Source organism: Aulostomus chinensis, chromosome 9, assembly GCF_037954235.1.
Source record: "Aulostomus chinensis isolate RoL2024-O1b breed Wild chromosome 9, RoL_Achi_v1.0, whole genome shotgun sequence".
NCBI lineage: Eukaryota > Metazoa > Chordata > Actinopteri > Syngnathiformes > Aulostomidae > Aulostomus > Aulostomus chinensis.
In genome coordinates this window covers 10,414,353-10,437,814 of record NC_141328.1, presented here as the reverse complement: position 1 = coordinate 10,437,814, position 23,462 = coordinate 10,414,353, and the positions used below count along the sequence as shown (strand labels likewise).

The following is a 23,462-nucleotide window of genomic DNA, read 5'->3' as shown; positions in this document are numbered from 1 at the left end:
GTCCACTGCAACAAAAGGATCTATCTCCATAATGAAATGATCCTAATGGTGCAAATTTAAACACGTCAACATCACTAAGTGTAATTTCTGTGTGTCATTTTGGATGTTTTATTTATATATATATATATATATATATATATATATATATATATATATATATATATATATATATATATAAAGTATAATCAATGCCTCTTAATCTCAATGATTTGCAGAGTAAAGTAAACAGGCCTGTTCCCCCATTGCTGCAGTGTTCTCTGTGCTTGAATAATTCAATATTGCTCACTGTCTGCTCCTGTTGTGTACTACATGGTGAAGATCCAGTGAAGGGGAAGGCTCTATGCACGAGGACAGGCCTTGTTTTCTGCATTCGCAGCCAAGCGTGTGTCTTATGTAAGGGAGGGGGTTGGATGGCCACAGTACAACTTATATTGCATGAGACCTCATGTTGCTATGTCGTCATGTGTTTTCTCACCACCTCTCTCAGTTTGCACGAGTTGCAATTTCACAAACACCCTGATGTTAATGGTCAGATTCATGTCTAATTTTCTTTCCATTGAATCACTCTGCATGTGTTCCCTTTTCTGCCTTCAGGTCCTCATCTTTCTCTCCAAACCCCCAAAACTCTCCCTGGTCATCATGAAACAGACATAAATTTAGACAGCAATATTATCTTTAACATTAAAGGAGGTAATTCTTTTAATCTTTAAATGAGTTTTTGAATTTAGTTTCCGCATAACTGAATTTTTGACACATTGGCATGTCACATAATCATAGGTGCAAATAAATGTTCTTTTGTTACAAAGATCTAAGGAGGCAAATTCTTTTATTTCCTCCTCATTCCATTTGCTACTTGCTGACAGCTCCAGGAAGTCTCTGTGTCGACACCAAATTAAAAAAAAAAACAAGGTTACAAACTGCATATCAATTAATCTGTTTCAAAGGTAAATATTAATCTTCAATATTTGTTTTGGGAAAAATAAGCTTGCATAACAAGGAAAAAAAACATGGTGGGATAATCACAGGTCTTACTGATGATGTGCTTTAGGCTCATACCGCTGCATGCTGCATCCATTAATGTTCTCTAAAATGAGAATAGTTTAACTATCCTGTGAGACATCCAGACAAGGATGTGTTGCTGCTTACTTCATTTCATTATTTAATGAACTCTGTGGTCTCCTGATCCTTTTTGAATGCACTCATCATGGCAAGCTTCCCAGGACCTCACATTCTTGCCTTTTGTAAGGAATAACTATTTTAAGTATTCCTACCTCTAATATCTCCCACTCTTACCACTTTTCAAATGAGTTTTGTTTGTTTTGTTTGTTTGTATTTTGTCATTTTTATGCTCCAGTACAACCGGCGGAGCATAGCAAAATCTGCTAAGATGCCAACAACTTCATTTAGATGAATTACTATGCTCTGTGTGGTTCTTTACAATGCAGAATTTAAGCATTTTCAACTGAAGGCTTCATGTTTTCCCTCAACTCCATTCAAGTTAACTAATAGGACAATATTTGGGAAATGTATCCGGCTCTTTCTCCTGCAGTCTGAGACTGGGTGAAAATTATATTTGGGCCATTTAACTATTGGAGATGCAAAGACTTTGATTAAACACACAAGACCTCATTTCGACCAAAGTATTGTTTTATATATTGCAATGGATGAAGATAATCTCTTTCAGATGGATGAACTCCTTTCTTCTCTTTGTTCGTGCTCTTGTCTAGCACACACAGAATGGCAGAATTCAGAGAGAATTATTTGTTGTATGAATGATGAATAACATTCAGTCCTCCCACCCCAGTCTGTTTCTTTGCTGTTACTAAGAGCTTTGGTCTTTTTTTTATTGTTTACCCATCATGACCAGTTTGATCCATGTTTGACTTTCTGGTTAATATTCAATTTCTCTGCATTGATTGTGGACTCTTGCCTTGGATGCCATGTCACTAATAAAACACAAGTACATTCTGAGTTACACAATATTAGAGGCTTTTTCTTTGTTATATCACCATTCATATAGGTTCGCCTCTTTGTACATATATACAGATATATAATAATCATGTATTCTCAAAGTAGCTAGGCAAACACTGTGTTTACTCTCATTCTTGCAAAAGAATAATTTTGACCAAATTGTTAGTTCTTTTCAGAGTCACTAAACTACAATGGCCCCGAGAGCTCAAACCACTGCAACTTTATAAAATGTATGCCAGTAGACAAAAAACCCAAACAAATAAACAAATATAACGGGCAGCACAGTGATGCAGTGGTTCTGGGTTTGAGCCCTGGCTCAGGCACCGGGTCTTTCTGCATGTCTGCATGTTCTCTCTGTGTCTGCATGGGTTCTCTCCAGGTATTCTGGCTTCCTCCCACAGTCCAAAAACATGCAAATGGGGACGAGGCTGGATACTCTAGATTGACCGTAGGTGTGACTGTGAGTGTGAATGGTTGTCTGTCTATATGTATTGGCCCTGCGGTGGACTGGCGACCTGTCCAGGGTGAACCCCGCCTCTTGCCCGAAGGCTGCTGGGATAGGCTCCAGCCCCCCAGCAACCCTTAACAGGATAAGCAGTAGAAAATAGATGGATGGAGAGATGGAAAAATATAACAAAAACAAGAAAAGTTTAGACATCAATCAATCATATCACTTTGATCAAAATCTCTGTGACAAATGCCTCGCAAACATATGATATTTTATCAAATCTTATTTCTTCCACATACCTGAGAAGAGGTCTAATCAACCAAGAAACATCGAAATAAAATTCCAGTTAATATTACTAATGACATATTCACAGCCAAGTAATTTTTAACAGTATCAATTTGTGGTCAGATGTACTGCAACCCATTGAAAATTGTATCAAAAATTAGTCTGTTTTACAATTCTTATATATTTTCCAAAAATGTTGATATATGGTTGAAAAGTAATGTTATGCAATTAAGTATATTAGACATTATAGTATGGTTCATACAGACTGCTCTTCAACCTGTGGCTTTAGTGAAAATATAATGAGGTTAAACCTTTACAATAATCCTGGACCAAAAACAAATTAATTAATTAAAAAAAGGAATGGATTATGTGTCACTGTCGGTGTGTAGATATTTGACATTTTCCTCAGATCTGTGCATCTGGGGCTGGGAATAGACACTCATCCATGTAAATTCTGTGTTTACGGATATAAAAATATATATATGGAGGGGAAGGTTTCAGACAACCTGAATAGTCTGTGCAAATCAAGCACTGGATATGTGTCAGTTGCTTGAAGCTGTCCTTCTCCCCACTGAGAATGTCAAGGGACATTTTCCTGGCAGCATAGAAGTGCCCACACACAGAGTAAGTGATAGTGTGTCATATTTGTTGTGGTCAACATACACACAGAAACACATGAATCAAATGAATGCAGACTTGTGAAGAAGCCAAGATCCGACAGAGAATGACAGTGTTATTGTAGCTACTCGAGATGAATATGTTGAGTATGAAAGGTAAAAGTGACACAGCTCAGTCACCATGAACACTTTCAGCACTCAACACTGAGATGAAATGGGATGGAAAGCTTCCTTTCATACATGAGTATTCAGGCCACTGCCCTCACTGCCTGTGGTAGAGTGCCAGTTACTGTACTTTATCTGAGGAAACACAGAGGGTCTTTTTTTTCTGCAGTACCACATCACCTGATCTTCACTTTCTACAAAGGACACACATATTTTTATTATTGCAAACAATCTGAATGTCTTCTGTTCACAACAAGGGTACCTTTGTCTCAAATCAAATTGGTTTGACTTTTTCGTATGACTATTCCACTTAATACATTTGCCAAGAACTGAAAAGAAAGAGCTTTGTTTTCAACTTCAGGAGAATTGATTTCTAAATATATGTATACCCAGTTTTGTGGGACATCCTCACAAGAGAGGTTTACAGGAAAATTATGAAAGTCATATTGATTTTTTTCCGAAGGTATTTGGAATTCAACATGGGCTGACTACTTAAATCGTGCAAGTTCACTTGATATCTGTTCAGTGAATGAACTACAAAATGCTAGCATCATTTTAACTTAGATTCTTTTGTTTGAAAGTTTGTTTTCAAATTCATGCCATTCATGAATATGTTTGTTTGGAAATGTATCGAACACTGATTAACATTATCATAATAAAATGAATATAAATATGAATAACCAAGGACTGCATACATGATCTTCATGTTTACATTTTTGTGAAATAAGTCACCTGTAAAATACAGAGTTGAGATGAAACTGAGCAAATGGCTCTAAAAGTCTCTGTCATCATACGATGCGTACTTTATACATAAGAAGTAAAACAAAGTGGTAGATTAAACAGTTGATATCTATAATCCGGTTAGAAACATGCTGAGAAGAGATGAGCTTTAGGACCCAGTAGGTGTGTATTCGAGGAGGATTTTCTCTCGCGGAGTCGCAGCTGGACGCATGCGCCCCCCCTCTACTGGTTCTCCATCCCCAGTGTGGGAGCAAATAGGATGAACTCGTCGTGTTACCTGCTTAAAGGAGCCGCCGGATGTGTGACTGACATCTCTTGCAAAGGGTGAAGGTAACATTCATTTTTCCTGGAAAGTTTCTAAAAAGGAAATACTGGACAGTGGACGAGGCAAACTGAAGGATTATGGAGGAGTGAAGTCTTTTAATGTAAAGCGGACAGTCAGAGAGCGGATTATTGTGAGGAATCAGAGCGGGTTTATTGTTAAAGATGCGGAAACAGCAACCGAAGAACAAACAATCTGGAGTGTAAACCATCGGCAGTTTATCATGCAGTGGAAGCAGCATGCCTTGGCTCGGGACAAGCGTAAAAATGTTCCAACTTGGAGTGATACTCAAACACTTTGAAGTTTCCTGTTGACTATCTATTTGCTATGTATCAGCTGGTTCTTACACCATTCCACGGAGCTAGATTGGATTTGTGTCATCATGTCAAAAGTTATTCTTAAAAAGAATAACTGGATCACTAAAGTGAACGAGTGCGTAATTCTCCGCGACGCATGTGGGGAGCTGAATGTGGAGCTGCGCGGAGGGGCTGAAAATGGAGAGTTTCCATATATCGGACAAGTTAGAGAAGATACTGTGGTTTACCAGGAAGGTAAACTCACCGAGGGGGAAATAATTCTGGAAGTTGAGGGGCTGCCCGTGTCAGGATTACCCCTCTATGACATTTTAGCTGTGATAACATGCTGCAGCGGTCCCATCACTTTGAAAACTGTGCGTCAAGGTAAGAGAAATGTGAAATAAAGGAAGAAATCATCAGCATGTGGGCCAGATAAAGGTTTTATTGGTGGGAGATTAACAGTCACACACACAAAAAGGGGAGAAATCACAGTAGAATATGTTTTATAATTGCCACGTGATAGCATTATAAACCCAACAGAATGTAGATGCGGGAGAAGTGTAGCCCATCGGCTTCTGCTCATCTTCTCCCCGCAGCTGCTTGGAGGTTTCACATGCAGGCTTGACATGAAGTTGCCCTGACAGTCCTCCTCCTTGTTTGTCTAATGTTGCCAAAGACACTCTGGGTCAAGCCTACATGGTAACACATTAGGCCACTTAGAGTACAATGACAGCAGCTTCAGTCCCACTTCAACACACACTGTCCGATTGCTTTTCTGACACGTGAGTCAGCCAGACTTCTCTCCAAACCACTGAAATGGCACTTTGTGTTGTTTTTATTTTTATTTTTGTCTCAGATGAGGATTTGACAGTATTTTATTCTGTCAATTCATGTGTTTATGTTAACTGAGGCTTGCTTTGTTTGCAGCTCTTATGGGCAGCTGGGGTTATTTCTGGCAATGCTCCCTGCGTGTTAGATGAGCTTGACCCATTGCCCACGGTCTGCTGCATCTGCATCTGTCTGAAAGACAGCTAGAGGCACAGCAATGCAGCCACTGACTCAAACTTCAGCTTCTTTCTTTCTCCACTGTATCGTTCATGGGCTTTGTTGCTTTCTGCCTCTGCCCAATTCAGATGTTCTGTGATGTCTCAGTGAATATTGAAGCATGTTTACGTTTAGGAATTTGCGTATGTCACTTTGAAGGTCTGTCGTCTGCCTGTCTGGTTTCCACACATACGTTCTTGTTCACACTCGTACACAATATTTGATGACACTTGCAGGCTGTCTCTGGTGTAATCATTGATTGTGTTACATAACAGCTGTTAAGTTTCTAGTGTACTGTATGTTCATTACTAAATGCTTGACCTTTGAAGCTGAAGTCATGACCCCTGGGACAAGGGCTCAGCAACAATGCTGCCATGTGTTTTTGCCTTTGTTTGACATGTAACTAAGCTAGGAGGTTTTTAATAACCATAATTTCTTTTTTTTGTTTTTTTTTTTTGCTACTCTGTTGAAATAACTCCTGAACAGCTCTTACTCTAGGTGTGTTTTCATGTTTTGAGCTTGAACTACATTAGGAGATTTTCAGAATGGAGTCACAATTGCACCGAGTTTGCACCAGTCTGCACTAGTTTGGGCCAGTTGGTGTGGCAAGTTGGCACAGAAATCTGTATTCGTATTAGGGGTATAGACTTGATTCGGCAGGATTGTGGAAGAAAAGACCCCCACCAATGTGAGTCGGCGTGTATCAAGCATGTTGGATTTTTTCAAGCAGATTCTCGATACAGTCTGGTAGTATATATTAGTAACAAACCCAACTGAAAAAAGTGCGTCAACAGCCAATGAAATTAGAAGAGGTTAAAGATTATAGTGAATATAATGTTACCTAGAGGATTTAGTAACACCTCCAACTCTCTCGGCGGTCCATAGTCCGTCCTACTCGCCCAAATGTGTTTTTGCCTCATTTGTTGCTCTCATCCATGTTTGTTTACTTTCCAACTCATTCTCCTTAGTATTTTCATATTTTGTATGTTTAGTTGGCGTCAGTTTGGAGTGAAATGTCATAAGGTGTATAATCTCTGTTTTGTTCGTCTTTAAGATTTAAAAAAAAAATCAGTCAATTCATGTATTCTCGCAATATTTTTAGTTTGGATTGTGAAAGTTGTCTATCAGGAGTTTAGACTGTTTTTTTATAAGCATAAATCTTTTTCCAACTTTTTTGTTCTTCTGTGGAGGTTCTGCTGAGTAACTCTTTCTGTAGGTAGCCATCTGCATTGCCTAGTCATTAGTTTATTGCATAAATCAGCAGAAACACATGCCCTATAATTAAAGGAGGTGAGTATTCTTCTTCTGTCTGAGTCGCTCATTTGCTCACAAGACCTCCATTGATCCTCTTGGCAGGCTGGGTTCCCATGCAGAATCCATCTGGGACAATAATCCGAGCTAGATGACAGGTGGGCACTGTCTCTCTCCTTTCCAAGTTAAAGAGCTGTGGGTTGTGTTACAGGGGCTACATCAGCTAGGTGCAGTGAGAGGAAACTTTATCAGTGCGTAAGGTGAGGCAGGTCATTGCAGTCCCCACAGGTGTGTTGCTTCTACTGAGGAATGCAGGCAGAAAGCCACCTAAGTGAAGTCTGAGCATTCCTGTGGAGGAGGTGGAATATTACACTCCTGTGGTCTTGACTCTGGGTTTTTATTAACCTGTAAATGACACTTCAGATTGGGAGGGGATGAGAGAGACATGAGGGGGAATTTTTCCACACATGTCAAATATTGAATTACACAAGACATGTATAATAATATACCATTGTCTGCTAGATTTTTGTGTATTTTGTGTTTGTCTTTCACTCCCATATCATTGAATGCAAAAGCATAAATGGGATCCTTCCCTCTAAATAGGCTGTGGAAAATTTATTTGTGCTTGTATCAGTTGTACTTTACAGAAAATCAGGTGAATGATGAGTATATGTATGGTAGGACAATGTCTTAGGTTGAAGTCCAAAGATAGAGTTCTGTCAGACATGTTAAGACTTTGACCCACCAGTTTCTCATGTGGCACTGAGCTAACAGATAACAGGTTTTGTAATCAATGTGTTTGTATTTTAGTCAGTGTCAGACAACTGTGAGTATATAAAGGTTTTGCCTTAGGTCATATAATGCTTTAAGATTGACAGTTGTTAGTTTAAACTAAAGCTATGGTTGAGACTAAAAATATTATGTTAATTATCAACAGGCAATCAAGAATTACGATGGGTGTAACACTGTTTTACAAGATAGACATTCTTTGCGAGTTGTTTAGCTTCTGTGACAGTCCCCTCCAGCACCTCAACTATTTGGGATTTTATGACACTCTGATCATTGGTGGGTTTGGCTTGGTGTTGGTTCACCTGTACAGGCTGCCCTTGATGTCTTTAGCTCTGGCTTTCACAAGAGTTCAGACATGGGTAATCTAACCACCTGAAAGATGTGAGTAGTAGGGCCAGGAGTTCACCGCTGCAACCCAATGAAACATTCACATTCAAAATTCTCCATTTTATTTTGGTTAAGGTTATTTAAAGTATTCTTCACAGGCCATGCACACTCCTCAGCAATAGTGATGTATCTTGATTTTAGAGACCATGTGTTAAGTCATTCCAACACTCTGGATCATAATAATCTGTCCTGATCAAATCTTCTTGAGCAAAACTTGATGTGTGAACCAACTCCAGGGTCCCTAATGTTTAACCTTACAGCAGGGTTAGATGTACATTCAAATCCAAATGAAATCTAAATTTGTTGTGAGAAATAAATTGCTGTTATTTAGAGACAAGGGCTATTTCCCACACCTGCTGTTTCGTTATATTTATACCACGGTCAGGCTGAATACTCTTTTCTGATTGGCTGGCAGGGTGTTGACTAACCTCTGATATCCATACACGTAGTTTAGCTCAAGCTTAATCACTCGTTCGAAATTATTCCGCGAGCTAAGATGGTACTATGGCAACTGTAAACTGTCAAAGCTTCCCTATTAACAGCTGATAACTCAGAGAACTTAAGACAATTTCAAGAACATACCTGCAACACAGCATAATAGCACCACAATGATGTGGAAAATTACTTCAGTCTCAGGACATATCTGAACACGTGATACGAGTGTCAACATTTAAGCTGGTTTAGCATCATTAACAAGTCTCTTAACATAGCTTTATGGACTAGCAAATCACGTTAAGTGCTCAAAACTGTAAACAGAAATCACAATAAGTACATTACACGGCAAACTTGAAGAAAATAATTTATCATCCCAGACCACATTGAATGTCTTCTTACCAGCATGTCGTCCTTTTTTTCTGTGCAGTTTACACCACTGCGATGGGTGTGTGTGTGTGTGTGTGTGTGTGTGTGTGTGTGTGTGCACCCTTTTTCTGGAATTTTACAAGCGCAAATCTACTCCATACTAAATATTTTATTGCCTTGAAGTCCAATTTTATTTTGCCAATGCAGTTAAATCTGCTTATTTTGAAAGTAGATAATTGTAGAAATTTCAACACAATCTCTCAATGCAAATGAAAGCATTCCAAGACAGCAAGCTTCTAGAACTAGTCCCCGTAAGATAAAAAACATTAAAAATTTGACCAGTAATTTTGGCAACCACCTTCACACAGCTGTGAAAAAAATTCATGTACTTCTTCAAACTGTTTCATGACCATGGTATAAATTGGATAATCCACTTGTAGGTGTGTGTATATATGGTATTGGATGCACTTCGCAGAGGTAACCACCTGACGCACAGCGGAGGTTGCTTATTTGCCTTCTTGTCTTACATCCAAAACCATATATACGCACACGTACGAAATGATTATCCCTTTCATGTGTAGAGAGGTGAGCTATAAATTCAAACACAGTAACCCATACACACATGCGCTATGTCAATTTTTTTGTGAACAAATTTTTATTTAAAATTTCAGAAAATTTAAAAATACATGAACACTATACAGTCATCTGAACTCTTAAGTCCTTTTTCAGGTTTATAAAGGTGTCATTGTAACGGTATGAGCAAGGAATAATCCTAGTAGCACCACCAACATTTTCTTCTTCAGGATTTACCCCACTTCATCAGGGGTAGTTTGCTGCTGAGATGACCAGAAGTTGCAGAATTTAAACGAATCATACCATTGTGCTAGACATAGGCCTCAGGCTGCATAATACCACGTGTTCCATCACTGCTGATTGGGGTCGGAGCGGAAAATTAACTGTGTCTACTGCAGAGTAATTTGGCCCAAGATTCCATGCCAATTAATGCTTTCCACGAAGGCTACGGCCAGATGTTAGCATGCTATTTAGCCAGTGAAACTTCAGAGATGCACCCAAACACAGGAGGACAGCACTGTCATACCAGTAGTTTAACTCAGTTGCTTCATCAAGAGCATCAGTCAGCCCCTTTTACTGGAAACATTTGGACATTTTGTCAACGTAGAGCTTTTAGTCCCCCCCTCATCCTCAGAATTACTAGAACTCACATTGTCAACCAGAAATTCACACCCTCTAATCATCATTGTGACCTAAAGTTCAAATACACATCAAGGATATGAATACTGATGTATTGGCAGACCTGAATTTTTATTTCACATTTCAGTACAACTATTTGTTTTAGCTATTACGAAAAAATTGCACCAAGTTGTGTCACAGAAAATTTGTCTTTGGCTTTTGTGTGGCATGGTTAAGAAGGCTTAGTCACATCATGGAGACGTGAGGGCTTTGCAGACACAGATCTCTTCTGTCATGCTCTTGTCCCAGAATTCAAGTCTCTTACATTTTCTTAAGCATGAAGATTTTTCTTGATTAAGTGCAACCGACTGTGTAAGTATACACTTGAAAGGCTTGTCATAGGCTTGACATGTATTCTGCAGCTACCCCCTCCTCTTCTCGCAGCTCTGCTTTTTTCTTTTCCTTCCTAAGCGACCGTTCTTTTATGAGCTCTGCATTTCAGACAGCTTGCAAGGGCTCAGATGTTTTGATTGTTATTATTGTTTCATGTATTCAACCTACTTATCTACAAACAGTGTCACCGACCAAAAATAGCCATGTGCATAATGATATATTTTTAAATGTTTGTATGTTGAATTTCTCTTGATGCCAACATTGGTAAGAATGGCAGCATACCAGAAAAGGGGCAATGCGACCACACCCGGGCATCTTGCATCTTTTAAGATTGGACAAATGGCTGTGTTATTAAGAGGCTTTGGCTCAGGTGAGGTTGGAATAGACTGCAGGTTAGACGAGTAACAGAAATAAGCAACCATCAAAGGGGTCACAGTTTTGAGTGTTTGTGTGTTTCTTCCTCTGTTTTTGGGTGGAATCTAAATGGAAATGTGACATACAAATTTTTACGGCAGTGCAGAAATCAGGGTGACTTAGTAATTGAGTCATTCAATTATCTTCAAAGTGAGCAAAGTGTGTTTTAGTTAGCTTTTATGTAAATTTTCCCAATATAATAGAGTCCAGGAGTATTCTATCATTTTATCATTAGTGGCTGACTGCCTCTTTGAAATAAATTACCGCTGCAAAACAGTTATGATTGGGTTATGTTAGGCATGTAAAATATTTGTTTAAGGTTAGGAAATTATTATGGCTTGGGAATAAATTGTAATACACTGCTGTTTTTTCTGCTGATTTGTCAGCTGTGTTTGATGTGGCTTTGTGCTTTAGAAGCAGTACAATTGTGTTGTTCCTGCTCCAGGGAAATTGTATGCCTCTGTTGCAAGAGGACCTAACGACATTCAGTTGTCATTGTCTCCCTGATGCAGCCACCTAAATGTAACATGTTTATAGTCATGGTCATTTGACATATCATCTGAGATCACGCTGGTGAAGGTTGGATTTGATAGATTTCTGTTCAAGCCACAATGGAAGGATCAAGTTAGATCAGACCAAGTCTCTATCAACTTGTTCAACATAGAAGTGAACCAATCCAGTCTGAATGTGCCATTATATCCTCTCTCTGCTGCACTAATATGTATGTGCACCCCCACCCCCACGCCCCTCTTCCCACACACACACACCACACACACACACACACACACACACACACACACACACACACACACACACTGCAAGAGATTCTCATATAGTGGAGATAAAGTGACATTTAAGCTGTGCTCCTCCTGGATTCACACATCTGGAAAGGATTATGCACCATTACAAGCACTGTCTTGTACACATGAAGCAGTTCTACTTTTAGTCCATTTCTTTATTTTTGTTTGTGTTTTTTTTTTCTTGGCACCATAATTACAGTCCAACCTCCAACAGATTCAAATAGAATATGGTGTCAAACATTCTAATTTTCTCAAAGGTCCTCTGTCATCAAGCATGATTTCAAAGGTTGGAGCATGACTTCACATTGACAGTATTTTTTTTAACAAATCAACTCACAAGATTGTGAAATAAAACAGCTCCACTTGGAACATTATTGCTTTTTTTTAAACCTTAGTCTGTCGTTTAACTGAGGGGAAAGGTTTGCAGATCATCCTTAGAGGATTTCTCTTGTTGCTGATCTCTCTATCCCTCCCCTCCTCCTCGTCCGTCAATCTCCAGAGATTCAGGTTGCTCATAAGCTCTTGAGAGGCTGACCCGATCTGCACTCTTTACCAGTGTATAAACACTTTATCATCTGATAACCTGACACTAATGTTCACACTGCTGTTTAATCTGAAAAAATAGGCCTCTTATGCAAAACTATAACAAATCAAGACATTGTCTGCAAAACAACTTAGATGTCCAGTTATCAGAGTACGACTCGAGTCACAATTTGACCTTACTTGTAAACTTCAGTATTAAAGAATTGCAAACTACAGTATTTAAGACATGATAAACTCGAATAAAAGACTTGATTTTAATTTATTAATAACTTGAGGCCCCAAAATGACTTTTTCGATTAATGTTAAATTTGGCAACATTTTTTTGTTTAACTTAGCATGGCTAGTTTTCATCATATCTGTATGAGTCTCAGCCTTTTAGTGTTAATTAAAGTAAAACCATTGTGTCTCAAGATGACCAACCACCAGTGGCTCTCATTTACTTTGATGATTCTGCATATAAGAAGGCAGTCGCCACCGTCAGCAAGGTCTTGTGACAGTTGGGAATGTTGCCTCTTTTCAAATTGAATTGATTAAAGTGAAGAGTGTAGCTCTAGATCTGCTGCATTTGGTAAGTGTCATGAGATGAACTGTGATGTGATTTGGTCAAGACTAGATTTTAGAAGTCTAAATGTGTTAATCTGTGCTGTACATTTAAAGGGACTCATGCAACAAAACAAAAAAAACAGTTAACAAGAGATCTTAACAAAAGAATGCCACATGAGACACATAGGAGTAAGTTTTTTTTGTTGTTGTTTGCAAATTACAAAAAAAAATCCCTATTTTCACTTTGGAGGGGCAGTTTGTCCCAGTGCTGTTATACTCTCCCCTGACTAAAGAGAACTTCTTTCAGCAAATGTGAGTATGAAGTCAGACCTCACTTAATGACTGAGGGACAAGTAAGAGGGTCCGATTGGTTACACACAAAAGGAATGAGGAGGGTCCTAACTCCAAGTAACAGATTTTGGAGTATAAAAACCTAATGTTTGAACACTTTTTAAAAATAACTATTCTTATCAGTGAAATGAAGCCGATTCAGTCCATAAATATGCAGAACATTTTCACCTCAGACCAATTATCTACACTAACTAGAGTGAAGGAGCTGAGCAGACTTTGATCTTTGAGGTTAAAAGGAACTCTTAACCTATGAACTTGTTTTTCCATAATCTTGTTCAGAGATGTCCCCCTTGAAAAGGTGAAGAAGTTAAATCACACCAGAGGACTGACAGCTTCAAACAGGTGGTGAAGAGGGGTGCTTCTAGCCTCTGGGATGATCCTGCAGACATCAACACAAAAGCCATCAGTTCAAGTTTTGTATAATATTTTGGGCAAATTATAAGCCTACACACAGAAAGTGGAGAAAAAGAAAATAATTTTAATGGGTTTGTTGTTCATGGTTGGTGTCTTGAAAATATTACATGTCATTTCCTATCTCTTGACTGTCAACTCTACTTAGCTTGTCAAGTAAAAACATACACCAGACGGAGAAGAGACATCTACACTCCTGAGGCTTGAGCATCGTGTATGAGAATATATCCCAGCATCCACATGATCTCCTACTTTCCCATCACAGTATATCTGTGTCTTGTGGCAGGTGGAAGGATGTCTTATTTAAATCAAAGCAGCTTTGCAGGGACTGGCCTTCACCATCTGAGATTCTCATTACTGTCAAGCAGCTTGAAGATGATTCCGGTTATGGTGGTTTGAATTAGTCACAGTGGCAGGGACAAGGATTTACTAGATTTTGTTGCAGCTTTGCTGCTTCTTGGAGGGGCACAAATTACAATATAGTAAAACAAAATATATATGAATTGAACAAATTTAAAAGCTTAAAATAATCAACACCACCTCAGAGTCCATGTGTTCCCTAGCTTTACACTGCATGTTTGATGTATGTCAACATCTGTGTGTGCAGCTGGAACTCATCTGCATAACAACCATAAAACATTTCTCTGTTAAGAAGAAGGTGTCCAATCTCCATCGTGTCATTTTCTGTGTTGTGTATTTCCTAAATGGCTTTGTTACTTCCCCGTGACCCTTAACAGATAAGCAGTATAGAAAATGGATAGATGGATGGATTTGTAACTTTAGTGCACATTTTCTGCTGTATAGTTGTTACAGTGCTTGTTTTAACAGATGAATGTTGACTTTTGACTGTACTATATAACACTTTTCTCCAAAGCACTTTACAATGTTGCTTCATTCAACAATTCATCTGTGAGCCTTTTTTTTTTGTCTGATTTGGACCTTCTTTATAAATCAAAAGTTCTCTATGTACCATGTGCTGCCCAAGGAGCCTAACCTCTTCAGCTTTTAGATATATTTGTATTTGATCTTGAGGTCTGTAGTATGAAGCTAGTTTAGCATGTCCCGAGTATAGTCATGTGGACAAAACCATCCGTCCATCTGTTTTCTTCCGCTTATCCGAGGTCGGGTCATGGGGGCAGCAGCCTAAGCAGAGAGGCCCGGACTTCCCTCTCCCCAGCTACTTCGTCCAGCTCTTCAAAAGGGATCCCGAGGCGTTCCCAGGCCAGCTGAGAGACATTGTCTCTCATAGTGCCCTGGGTCTTCTGTAAAAAGATTGACAGCGAGTCCTTTTACAAGCTTTAAGGCTTCAATACTTTATTGCTGAACCATAGCAACAACAACCTCTCTCATTACTTGCGCGCTAAGCCTCTAGACATTCTGGGTATTTACAATAAGCCCTGAAATATATGTGCATGTGGCTACCATATATGACATCTCCCCTCTGTAAAGGAGAACTGAGGTCAATTGTCACTGACCACCTCGTCAGGGATGCCAAATTTGGCAAAAACATTTTTGAGCTTTTGGATGATTTGTGTGCTCGTTGTTGAGGGCAGGTGCAGCATTTCTCGGAACCTGGAGTAGTAGTCTGAGATCACCAGATAGCTGTGATGTTTGTGCTCACAGAGGTCCATTGCAATTCTTTTCCATGGTCTCTCTGGCAGCAGTGTGGAGCTGAGAGGCTCCCTTGGTTGTGTTCTTTTCAGTTCAGCACACACTTGGCATGAAGTCACGTTTGTTGATTTCAGTTGAGAGCCCGGGCCACCACACAGATGAACAGGCTCTCTCTCTGCGTTTTACAAGCCCCTGGTGCCGTTCATGAGTTTTCTGCAAGATCTCAGTTCTCATTGACCTTGGCACCACAATTCTCTTACCTCTTAGAATGAGTCCATCATGTTCAGATAGCTCTGATTTCACCTGGACGTACTCTCTAACATCCAGGGGCACGCTGCTTGCATGTTATGGCCATCCTGACTTGATCAGCTTTGCAACAAACAACAGCTGGGCATCGTCTGCTATTGCCCTCCTTATTTCATCCATTTTGCTTGTGGAAGCAGGGATCCCACTCACCACACTTGCCACATAGCAAGCCACTTCTGTGTGTGTGTCAGTCTCTAAACCTGTATTAGACGTGGACTGTGTGACAGAGTGTCTGCGAAAACCAAGGTTTTTCCAGGAGAACACTGTGCTACTGGGTTAAACCTCATGAGTCTCATGAAAAGGCATTGGCATCTTAGAGGTACATTGTCCAGACTGCAGCTGTTGGTAAGAGGCACCAGTGGCTTGTGGTCAGTTATCAACTTAAAGTGCTCCAGTCCACTGAGGTATCTGTCAAATTTCCCACATGCCCACTCGCTGGCCAGGCTCTTTCCTTTTCTATCTGGGCATAGTGTGTTTCTGCTTCTGTGAGTCATCTGGAGCAATGTGCCACTGGTTTCCATTGCTCCCCATGGAGCTGAAGAAGTACCCCCCCACCCCCCACCCCAGTCCATAACTTCTTGCGTCAGCAAACACTGCAGTGGGCTTGCTCAGGTCATAGTAGGTGACTATTGGTGCAGTTGTCAACAGCTCCTTAATATGTTCAGAGGCTGCTTGCTGTGTGTGACTCCATGTCCATGCATTTTTGTTTTTCAGGAGTTCATACAGTGGCAGACCTATTGTTGAAAGGTTTGGGATGTATCTTTTAAGATAGTTCCACATTCCCAGTATCCTTCTCAACTCCTGCACATCTATAGGTGGTAACAGCTGCCGTATGGCCTGCATCTTGTCAGGGTCAGGCCGGACCCCTGATTGGTCCATGACGTGCCGCAGGAACTGCAGCTGTCTCTGTCTGATGGAGCACTTTTCACGGTTAAGCCTCAGGCCTGCTTTTTCTATACGCTGCATCACTTTCTCCAGGCGGCTGTCATTTTCCTCCTGTGTGGCCCCATAGACCAGGATATTGTCCATGAAAACGTCAACACCTTCCAGCCCCTGCAGTGTCTCCATCATCTTCCTCTGGAAGATTTCAGGTGCGCTAGTAATTCCAAATGGTAGCTGCTTGAAGTTGAATCTGCCAAACGGCATGATGAAGGTGGTGAGCTTACAGCTGTTGAAGTTGAATCTGCCAAACAGCATGATGAAGGTGGTGATCTTACAGCTTTTGAAGTTGAATCTGCCAAACGGCATGATGAAGGTGGTGAGCTTGCAGCTGTCTGGGTGCAATGGTATCTGAAAGAAACCACTAGCAGCATTGGGTTAGGAAAAGACTGTGGCCCCACTTAGTTTTGCTATGATCTCTTCTTTAGTAGGCAGAATATAGCGCTCTCTTTTCACTACTTCGTTCAGCCTTTTGAGATCCACACTTTACCTGTGCCTTTCTTCAGTACTGGCACCATAGGTGCACATCAGTCAGTGGGCTGTGTCACCCTGTTAATGATTCCATTTTTCTCCATGTCTTTTCAGTCATTACCTAAAGCTCACGACCATAGGTGAGGATAGGAACAAAGATCGACCGGTATGTTGAGTGCTTTGCATTTTGGCTCAGCTCCATCTTCACCACAACGGACTGAAGCAGAGTCTGCATCACTGTGGATGCTGCACCAATCTGCCTGTCGATCTCAAGATCAATCTTTCCCTCACTGTTGAACAAGACCCCAAGGTACTTAAACTCCTCCACTTGGGGTAGGGTCTCATCTCGACCCAGAGATGGCACTCCACCCTTTTCCAGGTGAGGACTATGGACTCGAACTTGGAGGTGCTAATTCTCATCCTGGCTGCTTCACTCTTGGCTGCAAATGGATCCAGTGAGAGCTGAGGGTCACGGCCCAATGAAGCCAGCAGGACCACACTGTCCGCAAAAAGCAGAGATCCAATCCTGCAGCCACCAAACTGGATCCCCTCAACACCCTGGCTGTGCCAAGATATTCTTTCCATAAAAGTTATGAACAGCCTGGAGAAGTCCAACCCTTACTGGAAATGATTCCTACTTACTGCTGCTGTTGCGGACCAATCTCTGGCACGGGTCATACAGAGAGCAAACCGCCCGAATCAGGCTGTCCTTTAACCCATACTCCCAGAGTACCCCCCACAGGATTCCCCAAGGGACGCGGTCGAATGCCTTCTCCAAGTCCACAAAACACATGTTGACTGGTTGAGCAAACTCCTATGCATCCTCAAGGACCCTACCGAGAATGTAGAACTGGTCCACAGTTCCATGACCGGGACGAAAACCACACTTTTCCTCCTGGATCTGAGGTTCAACTATCTGATGCACCCTCCTCCAGAACCCTCGAACAGACCTTACCAGGAAGGCTGAGGAGTGTGATCCCATGATACTTGAAACACACCCTCTACTCCCTTAAAAAGGGGAACCACCACCCAGGTCTGCCAATCCATAGGCATCGCCCTCAATGTCCACGAGATGCTGGACATTTGGGATGCTTGGATCGAGGATGTCGTCAAAGTACCCCCCCACACACACCGGTTCACAACATCTCAGTCGAGGTCAGCAGCACACCGCCCACACCATACACAGTACTGACAGTGCCCTTCCTTACTGTGCTCCACAATTTCTTCAAAGCCGTCCTGAAGTTGTTCTCCATGGCTTCGCTGAACTCCTCCCATATCCAAGTTTTTGCCTTGGCAACCGCCAATGCCACGCACCACTTGGCCTGCTGGTACCAGCTGTCTCCAGAGTGCCCAGGGGCCAAAAGGACCGATAGGACTCCTTCCTTAGCTTGACAGCATCTATCACTGCCGGTGTCCACCAATGGGTTCTGGGATTACCGTCATGACAGGGACTGATTATCTTATGGCCTCATCTCCAAATGGCTGCCTTGACAATGGAGGCCCACTCTTGCTCAATATTCACTGCCTCCCTCAGAACATGGTTGAAACTCTACCGGAGGTGGGAGTCGAAACTCTTTCTGATGGGAGACTGTGCCAGAAGTTCCCAGCAGACCCTTACAATGCGTTTGGGCCTTTCAGGTCTGGCCGGCGTCCTCCCCTACCCTTGCAGTCTTGGCTAGGATTCAGCACTCTCCAGTACTCCCTCAAGGGAATCCAAAAAAAAAAGGGGGGGGGGGTACTCTGTACTGCTAAGCTTAAACAACAGTCAGGACCCGTCCACTTACTGGCAAATGTGGAAGGAAAAAATTGGGGTCCATCCGTGATGATTATCTGGAAACACCAAGGGAGTTTATCTGTCACACTCCAGAAGGACCCTGCACTGTCAAATTGTTCTTGGGATGAATGGCAAAGACATTGTCCACAAGGTGTGATGGGTCAGTAGGTGACCCTTCTACTTTTTTTTAATCTCAAACATCACCTTCTCACCTTCACCGGAGAAAGTTCAATCTGCAGTATACATCACAATTGTGACCTATTACCATGGCCAATTTTTCATTATGGATTATTTAAGGCAGCGTTGTGTTGGGCTTGAACATTGAGCGATGATGCCACATGTTCTCGCTTAGGTTTTCAGCCAGATGGACTCTCAAGTATTGAAATTTGAAAACTGATTTATTTAACATGACTCAGTACATACTGCTGATGTAGTTGATGTGGTACACCTGAGTTCAGTACCTAAACTAACATTCATACTCACTGCACAATGCAGCACAAAACTCAACAAAGCACCCCAATCTGACACATGCCTCTGCCAATAAAATCAATTGTTGTTCCCCCTCAGCTGTATCACTGTATTTCTGTATAAATTTAGCCTCTATTGAGGAATTGTGATAATGATCGAAACACTTTTTTTGAGCTGTTATTCTCAGCAAAACTTTCTTTGAATACATAACTTGATTAACTCTCTCTCTGTTTTATCTTGCAGTATGCTGTCTTTGTGAACGTGACCTGAAACAGACTCAAATCTCTTTTAGCTCTCTGAAGGAAAATGGAATTTACCTTTCATTTTAGTCTCTGTTTCAATATAGAGCCTAAGAGTGAGGTTATATATGGTGGCTGTTTCTATTTTATCAATAAATTGTCATTGTGAATACCATAATCAGACCAAATGGTCTTTCAGGTAACATTTCTTACAGTCAAGATTAGATACAAAAACTGAATTACAAAATCCTCTGCAGGCAAGATGATATAAACTAAATATCTGTTTTTGCTATAGTTAAACTAAATATGCTCCTTCTCAAACATGCTTTAGAGTTGTTCTAGTTCACTCTCGAACTATTACTCCAACAGAGATGCTGACCTTTGACTGAAGCTTTTTGTCTGAAGTTGGCAGCATCTGGCAGTGCTGAGGGATAAGGTGTGGTGGTGGGAGAGGCAGATACATTGAGGAAAAATCCTTGCTGCTGAGGAGGTCAGTTACCTCGACAAAATAATTTGGCTCCAAAGTGGAGATTGAATTGAGAGAGATGGAGAGCAGAAAATCACTTTCTAGGACTGCCATATCAAAATGTGCACATAGCAACATTTTTTGCCGTTATTTATATTAATGTTCAAAATTTGTTTGATGAAAACTCCAAATAGATCTGTTTTTTTGAAACAACGATTGTTCAGAGACCACAAAGAAACTCATCATAGTGGTATACTCGAAACCTGGTTGTAATTGCTGCATGAAGCTAGAACACTGGCAGCCAGCCTTAACTCATTACATGAAAGTGTCGCTGATAAAATAATGAATACCCCCAACACCAAGTTCTAGTTTTTTGGGGGCCAAAGCCTTCAGTGTGGTGGCCCCTACACTTTGGATCTCCATGCAAGGATCTGCCAAACCTTTGTTTAAGTAAAAGCTGAACTAAGATGATATTGTCTTCCAGTTTTTTGAAAGTTGTATGACACATTTTTTTCCTAACCATTGCCAGGTATCAATGCCAATTAAAACCATCATATGGCCTGTTTCTTTTAATGAATACGATTTTCAATATTTCTCTTTTCCTGTCTTATGAGTGATCTGGATTATATCTTTAATGTTGACTCTCCTGTATTATTTCACCAGGACAAACTTTTTACAACCACAAGGTCTATACTATATTTTGCAACAATTTACATGCATCCTTCCTGTAGACCTTGAACATGCCTGGACAAAACATGGTTCTGTTCTATTGTCATCACCTCTCATTGCACTGGTGGACTTCTGGTCATTTGTGTGAGGGATCCGGAAAGGAAGGAGTTACTAATCTGTTTTTACCATTTACAGTAGCCTTGAATACACAAAAAGGATAAAAAGACACAAAGGAAAATGTCCTTAATGTTACAATGCCTCAATATCAATGATGACTCATACTCACATTCTGCGACATTTCTTGTGCAATCCCATTTTTATCTAGTTATGTTTATTCTCACTCAACTGCAATTATATTTTTATTACTTTGTATGAAAATGACTAAATGCACCTTTAAAAACTGTATAGTGGGCTAAGTGATGATGAATGTTAATATGAAGCTTTTTCCATTTAATTCCAATTGTAAGCTTTCTGCTCTGGTCTTTTTTCATGCACTTCATAATGCTTGATGGAGCTGGTGCTGTGCATGTGCAACTCTAAAGACAGATCAGTGAGATGCCCCTTTCCTTGACTCAATGTGTTTCCTCTCAATGACTTATTCAGTTGAGACAATTCTTTATTGTGTTACATTTCCTTAACTTTTACAATTTAAATATTCCAATGAGATTGGAGATTGAAATGCGTATACGTTTCCAGAAAGGAAACATGAAAATTTTGTATCATGTTGTTGTCATATTAGAGTCAAAGTTTTGATTGTTCTTTTTTACTCATAAATCTTTAAATACTGGAGAAAAAAAAAGTCATGAGGGCTATATTTTTGCTGAATTGTTTGGAAAAAGAAATTATTTAAAACAGATTGGACCACAAAGCAACTATCCATCCATCCAGCCATCCATTTTCTGCCGCTTATCCTGTTAAGGGTCACAGGGGGGCTGGAGCCTATCCCAGTAGCCTATGGGCAGGAGGTGGGGTTCACCCTGGACAGGTCACCAGTCTGTTGCAGGGCCAACACATATAGACAGACAATCATTCGCTCTCACAGCAGATTAAAAAAAAAAATGTGATGGCGGTTTGGAGTGTTTTTGAAGTGGGATTTTCCCACACAATGAAGATGTGTAAATAAACATTTCCTTTGTAAAATTTTGAAATCAAAAGCTGATATATTAATTAATAAATACATGCAGGCTATTGAAAATGTACCTTATCTTAAGATGAAGTGTAGATGAAGTTGTGTTCTATGCACTGTATGCAGCATAGTTGCGTTTTTTTTCCCAAAGGTGTGTGGAATTTGGGGTGCGTCAACCTGGGTGGGATATAGAAGGGGGTCCACAGCCAAAAAAAGTTTGGGAACCATTGATTTAAAGTATCCGGTTAGCTAAGTCCCCTCTTGCATGTCTTTGGACTGTGGGACTATCTGGGGAAAACCCACACAGGCACAATGGAGAACATGTAAACTCCACACAGACAGACCCCAAGCCCAAGCCGGGGCTTTAACCTCGAAACTTCTTGGTGTGAGTTGACAGAGCTAACCACTGCACCACTGTGCTGCCCCACAAAACACTTCAACAACGTATACATGTTTTTGAGAAAGCTATTTTAGACTCTTTGAGTTGGCATCATATTGCATTTAAGTGGCACGGTGGTGCACTGGTTAGCACTGTCGCCTCACAGCAAGAAGGTTCCAGGTTTGAGTCCCAGCTCAGGTACGGGATCTTTCTGTGTGGAGTCTGCATGTTCTCCCTTTGCCTGTGGGGGTTCTCTCCGGGTACTCCAGCTTCCTCCCACAGTCCAAAGACATGCAACTGGGGACTAGGCTAATTGGATACTCTAAATTGACCATAGGTGTGACTGTGAGTGTGAATGGTTGTCTGTCTATATGTGCTGGCCTTGCGATGGACTGGTGACCTGTCCAGGGTGTACCCCGCCTCACGCCAGAAAGCTGCTTGGCTAGGCTCAACAGGATAAGTGGAAGAAAATGTAATCTAAAGTCTCAAGTCCATTTCTTCCCCTGTTTTTCTCTGTTTCTCATCTTATTTCATGCATCCACCCTTCAAAGGTTTCACAATCATCTCTGTAATTGTTATCTAGATTTTAAGGAAAATCTTAACATCTTACACTGTGAAGGGCAGTTATTTTTGGAAGATGCGATGTGTGTGACAGGACCCACATCACAAAAGGCACAGTCACTTCTGATCTGAAGTATTTCAGGCAGATATGGAACATTTTAGTGAGTGATCATAGATTTTTGGCAGTTTTTGAGGGCACAGTGACCATTTTGGAGGAAAACTCTTTTTGTATGTTTCATTGTGGCTCTGGTTGAAGTCTGTCCTTTTTGTATGTTTCTGTGTCCACACAGCACCACAGAAAGGGACAGATTCTTTTTTTCTCCAGACCATCTGTTACATCTCCCCTTTGGGGATACTTGGTGGATTTACCCAACAAATAAATCACATTGCATTACCAAAAGCCTGAAGCAGCGTATGACACTTTGAGTTTGCTAAAAAGTAGTTCTAATCACAATTTGTTGTTTTTCCATCTCACATGTTGTTTGAATGATTGGTTGACTCACATGTTGAGGATGATTAGATTTGAAGAAGCAGGACTGATACGCACCTATGAAGTTTTGCTGCATCATAACAACAAGGGCGGCTCTCTTTAATCTTATCCAAGCGGTTGATCCCCAGCTGTCAGTCAGCTGTGTGTTATCTCACTGATGATGGTGACAATGGTGACTGAGACATGGAAGTGAATCATTC

General features: G+C 40.8%; 1 protein-coding gene across 9 annotated transcripts in view; it reads left to right on the top strand.

Moving 5' to 3' along the window:
• Positions 1 to 4,481: 4,481 nt before the first annotated feature.
• The window catches only part of LOC147255765 (membrane-associated guanylate kinase, WW and PDZ domain-containing protein 1-like), a 95,453-nt gene continuing 76,472 nt past the window's right edge, over positions 4,482 to 23,462 (top strand). For 4 of the 9 annotated variants that reach the window (XM_086213702.1, XM_086213703.1, XM_086213701.1 and 1 more), the window contains exon 1: positions 4,482 to 5,229. In XM_086213702.1, coding sequence (XP_086069828.1) covers positions 4,932 to 5,229 — 298 coding nt within the window. In that variant the 5' untranslated portion in view covers positions 4,482 to 4,931. The remainder of the gene's footprint in view (positions 5,230 to 23,462) is intronic. The other 5 variants (XM_086213704.1, XM_086213707.1, XM_086213706.1 and 2 more) reach the window with 2 other exon arrangements.